The sequence below is a fragment of the Orycteropus afer genome, unplaced genomic scaffold (genome assembly GCF_000298275.1).
Source record: "Orycteropus afer afer isolate SDZICR_OR568_19922 unplaced genomic scaffold, OryAfe1.0 scaffold00001, whole genome shotgun sequence".
In the NCBI taxonomy this organism is placed as follows: domain Eukaryota; kingdom Metazoa; phylum Chordata; class Mammalia; order Tubulidentata; family Orycteropodidae; genus Orycteropus; species Orycteropus afer.
The window spans coordinates 25,539,101-25,544,620 of record NW_006921588.1 but is presented as its reverse complement, the minus strand read 5'-3'; the positions used below and the strand labels follow the sequence as shown (position 1 = coordinate 25,544,620).

Here is a 5,520-nt window from a genome sequence, read left to right as displayed (position 1 = left end):
GCACTTGACTGCTCACCGAAGGCTGGCGATTCAAACCCACCAGCCACTCCTCGGAAGGAAGGTTGGGCAATCCTACTTTCGTAGTGATACTGCCTCGGAAACCCAAGGAGGGGTCGCTATGAGTCGGGGCCGACTCGACGGCAAACAACAACAACAACAACAACATAAGTGGTATAATACATGTAAATAGATCATCCTTAATGGTATTTTTAAAAAAAACATTCAGTTTTAGACATAAAAGTATTTAGTTCTTTATGTTTTCTCTCTCTTATGACAACCCAAAACACTGGCACTGTAACATTTGGGTATTGAGAGTTCATCATCGCCTACTGCATACTCTCAACTTTCAGAATTAGAAAAAAAAATGCTGCCTACAGACTGTAGATGAGGATTTGAGGTGAAAAATAAGCAGCAGAATTAGACAGAAATTTTATTTTTTATTTCATTTTCTCAACAATAACATTGGTAATATGAAATAACATACCACTAGGATATGAGGAAGGAACCCTGGTGGCATAATGGTAAAGAGAAAGGAGAAAAGGCCTGGCTACCTGCTCTTGTAAAGATTACAGTCTAGGGAACCCTATGGGCAGTTCTACCCTGTCATAAAAGGGTCACTATGAGTCAGGATCAACTTGACAAAACAAGAAATGAGGAATATAAGATCATATAAGATCATTTCCAAAATCCAATGTACCTTAAAGTTTTGTGAGAAACACTAATGGCCAATATGAAGCAAATGCTAATATTCTATTACATCTTGGTTCATTCTAAAGGTTTTGTATTTTAAATGAAAGTTATATGACATTTTAAAAACATTAAAATCAAAGTGATCTGGCTCTTTCATACGGTGTTTCTTAAACTATAACCTGACCCATAGCTATTTTAACTTTTATATATGTGTCATTGAAACTAATAATCATGTATATCAGTCACAATTACATTACTTAGTCTATTACAAACCAAAATTAATCATCTAATATAATGATCTGTAATCTGTACTGGCAATGTGCTTACCTTCTTTCCTTAACAATGTTTCGGATACAGAGGTCACGGTGATAATGGATAAATTGCTGACAAGTCATTTTTATTTCCTCAGGAACAGGAGAATCCCTGTTGTCTGTTGTTTCTTTATTGTTCCATAGGAATTCAAGTCTAAAATACCAAAATTTAAGAGGGCCATTTTTTTTCTTGTGATTTGCATTAAACTTTACAGAGCAAAATTCATTTTCCATTCAACAGTTCATACACATTTTGTTTCGTGACATTGATTGCAATCCCAACAATATAACAGCTCTCTTCCCACTTCCTCCCTGTGGTTACCTTTTCTCTGTGTCCTTCTTTCCTATGCATTCCTGCTCTTTGAGCTGTCTCTGTGCAAATACTGCCCTCTGATCTCCCATTACTGATCATCCTAATGAGTGCACATACCTGGTATAAATGTTCACCTTATAGGCCTGTCTATTGTTTGGCTGGAAGTCACAGGATTAATTCAATTCCAGGCGTGAAGGGTGACTAGGGGCCATAGTCTTGAAGGTTTCACCAGTCCCTAGCAGACCAGTAAGCCTGGTTGTTTTTATGATTTTGAGTTTTGTTCCACATTTTTCTCCGACTCTATCTAGGATCTCCTATTTTGATCCCTTTCCGAGTGGTTGACAGTGGTAGCCAGACATCATCTAGTTCTTCTGGTTTCATGGTCATGTAGGCTTAGGTTCGCATGGTCCACTAGTCCCTTGGACTAATTGTTTCCATGTGTGTTTCATTTTCCTCATTCTCCTTTGCTCTGGAGGAGGAGAGACCTCCAATAGTTGCATCTTAGATAGCTGTTCACAAGCTTTTAAGATTCCAGTTATGACTCACCAAAGCAGGATATAGAACAATGTTTTTGTATAATATGTTATGCAAATTGAGCTTGGTCCCAAGCCCTCAGGCCTGGCAATTCACTCCCTCAAGGTGTTTGGCTGTGGCTAAGAAGTTCTATCTAACTTTGCCAAGGAGGCCAACTTTAAGGAAAGAAAAAGTACTCAGCGAGAAGAGAAACATACTTAGTCGGCATTCAGTTTCTTGTTCAAAGCAGGCATGGATGGGGGCCTTCATTATTTCATAAACCCTCCAGACAGGGTTGCCTCATTTCAGTTTCTACCAGCAAATGAAGTTCCTTATTCTACATTCTATGTTTTAGAAACACAGAGATAATATAGATCAGTATTTTACTTAGTCATTTTCTGACTTTGGTACCAGAGAACGAATACTGGGCTCTGGAGTACGGAACAATTGTTTCTGCCGGCCCAGATAATCTGTACGCTCTTTTCCCTGATCAACATTATGAAGCTGATAAATTAGTTCCAAAACTTTCCTATTATATTTTTCATCCCTCATGGAAGAGTTATGACCCTAGCAACCCTATCTAAATAATAATAATAATGGAGGAGGAGAAATATAGGAAAAGGAGGTGGTGGCAAAAAGGTGAAGAAAAAGAACAGCTACCATTTACTGTGCACTTATGAAGGGTCAAGGAGCTCTGGTGGCATAGTGCCTAAGGCATCTGACTGCTAACTAGAAGGCTGGCGGTTCAAACCCACCAGCCTACTCCTCAGAAGGAAAACTGAGCAATCTACTTCCACAGAGGTACCGCCTCAGAAACCCAAGGCGGGGTTGCTATGAGTCAGAACTCGACTCCACGGCAGTGGGTTGGGTTGTGTGAAGGGTCAGAGTACTCTGTAACTCAGTTAATCCTCAGAACAACCCTGTCATCACCCCATCCTGCAGATGAGTCTTAGAGAGGTTCAGTGTAGCTAAAAAGCTGCTATTCTTTAATGCTCACAAAAAAGTATAAATTATCAAGTGCTTTCCATGGAGTTGGTGGGATGCATTCCATTAGCACATTCACTTTTGAAGCATTCTGACTTTGTAATCAAATAAGGAAGTGAAAAGATTCACACTTCATTATTTTTTATAAAGAACCCCTGCTGTGAATTCAAAGACACCCTCTGCCAATTTAATATGACACCAAAAATTTAGGAAGAAGAAAACTTAGGTTTTCTGTAAGTTGTCAGTTTGATAGAAACATGAACTCTGCTTTCAAAGGAGAAAGACAATCAAGTGTAGCCCTTTGGGGGCACACTACCTACACTCCATCCATTTCTAAATACATTTTCATTTTACTTTATGTAGTTAATGGTATAAATAGAAGTCAGCATCCATCAATTCTTATTAAAATGCAAATTACAATGCTGGGTTTATAATAGTTCTTCCAATCCTTTCTCTGCAATTACTTACCACAAATATATGAATCAACAGATAATCTTTCTGTGGTGGTTAGTGATCTCCTAGCAGTTACTCAAGGTTTACAAATATCAGAATCTTAATAGGATGGCTCTGTCATCACTTTTACTGATGTAGTGTTATTTCAAAACTAAATTTACCTTCTTTTGAAAGGCAGGATGATTAAATGTTTGTCCAATCCAAAGATTCCAAAGGAAATAAAACCCTAGGGAAGAAGACAAAGTTGTATTTTCTGAATTCAAGAATTAAATTTTAAGACAGAGAAATTAAGGATGCCACCAAAATCAGTGCACAGGAGGAAGCAAACCTATCGTGATATGGCAGCATTTCAAATGGAACAAACAAGGCAGACCCTCTAGAATTCAGTACCTCAGGGAGGGTAAGATAAACGCCCCCACTTCTCAGTCATTCTGGTCTACCAGTTACAGCTGGTATTGCACAAGAGTGCTTAGTAGCTTGGTTTGTGTGGTAGCTTACTGGAGAAAAAGGAAAACATTTAAGGGCTTTGTACGTCTGTGTTCTCCTTTTTTAAACGAAATGAAATACCTCCAACTATGCTTAAATATTTAGTATCTTTTTTGTTAAAATGTCAGAAATGACACAATTAACAAATGTAGTAGCTGTCTATAATGCAGTAACTGAACAGAATTATGTGACTTGAAACTGGCTAGTGCTTAGAGAAAAGGTTTAAAGGATTTGGGGGTGACAAGCAAAGTAGCACCAGATATCAGCCACAGATTGGGAAGACTAGAGCTGGATGGTCTTGGGGAGACAGGAGGTTGGGAGCTGCCAATTGGCAGGCATGCTGGGATAAGGGCCTGGGTGCACGTTGGGGGACGTATGATGAAGAACGCAAAATTTTACACAAAGGGCTAGTTTGTTCACCCCCAAAGGTAAACTCAAAGGGAATGATCTTGTTACATCACCTCCCCAAGAAAAGAATGGGATGGGAGTGGGGCGCTGTGTTGCTCTCATTCCTCTGTACCATTTGTGCCATAAGCTGTGTGGGCAGCATTTCAAATGCAATGCTTCTGGTACTAGTTTCTGTTCCTGATGCAACCCTGGTAGAATAAAGTTTTCTCAGCTCTAGTCCTTGGACGACTCAGTTTGAGGTAGGCTTTCAGAATGCAAAATAGTGAGATGATTTCTCAACCTAGTATTTTATATTTCTTGGGTACAAAATAAGATCTCAAATAGTATTACAAAGTGAGATGGGCATCATCAAGTAGCCCTTGGCATGCTCACATCTGCATATACTAAACTGACTGAGGTCACTTGTCTATCTAGACATAGCCATGCTTGTTCCCATAACAATGGCAAAACAAACAGGAAATATTTCAAGAAATTAATGTTAGAATCTAACATCTACGGACAAGTGTTAACTAGCTCATATGGCAAATTATTTCAGATTTAACAAGCAAAACCAATTATTTCAAACAATCTTTTTCAACCTGCTGCTACTCAATCTGAGAACTAATATTCTCTAATTAAAAAGTAAAGTGTTGGAGGTGAGGTCAAATTTTGAAATTTGCCCACCTAAAAATATTTTCCTAATGTCATTTATCCTTAAATATCCATTTCAATAGTGACATAAACATAGACAGCACCACCTAGCATATTACTTCTTCATCGAATCTTCAATCTTCGGTTCCTATTTTGTAAATTGGGGATGCTAGTATCTACCCCGGAGGTACTGTGTGATGTTTAAAAGAGATAAAGAATGTAAAATGCCTCACAATGCTTAGCACATAGTGGACTCTCAAGGAATGGTAGCTATCGTCCCTGGCCAAAATTTATTTATACACCACTACATGATGGCAAACAACAACAACAACAACACGATTTTTAAAAAGATTTAAATGCCTTATTGTCCAATAAACATCAAAATGCAAATGAAATAGTGTTCCTCATTTCAAGTGGCTAAACTAAAGGCCCAGGGAAGGTAAGTCATTTGCCCAAAGGGACTTACTAAAACCACAACAAAGTTTGAAAAGAACTTAGGAGATCTTATCCCTACTTAAATGATCATTCTTTATCTCAAAACCAAAGCAAAGAACCATTTGGTATTTGTGATTGAAACACTTTGTGTTCATTCTGATGACTTTAACCAATATAATAATTCATCTCCTACTAGGAGACAGGCAGCAGCTGTCAGCTGTCATGCATACTAGCAGCTGGCAAACAAACTCAACCCTTCTGATTTAAAGAAAATAACATCCGCACTAGTCTCTCTGC

At 38.4% G+C, this 5,520-nt stretch overlaps 1 protein-coding gene across 1 annotated transcript in view; it reads right to left on the bottom strand.

The window, feature by feature from the left end:
* Window positions 1-5,520, bottom strand: part of GPR155 (G protein-coupled receptor 155) — a 38,482-nt gene that overhangs the window by 2,839 nt on the left and 30,123 nt on the right. The window contains exons 13-14 of the mRNA XM_007940399.2: window positions 3,426-3,490; window positions 1,018-1,155 (exon numbers count right to left, since the gene is read on the bottom strand). Coding sequence (XP_007938590.1) covers window positions 1,018-1,155; window positions 3,426-3,490 — 203 coding nt within the window. The remainder of the gene's footprint in view (window positions 1-1,017; window positions 1,156-3,425; window positions 3,491-5,520) is intronic.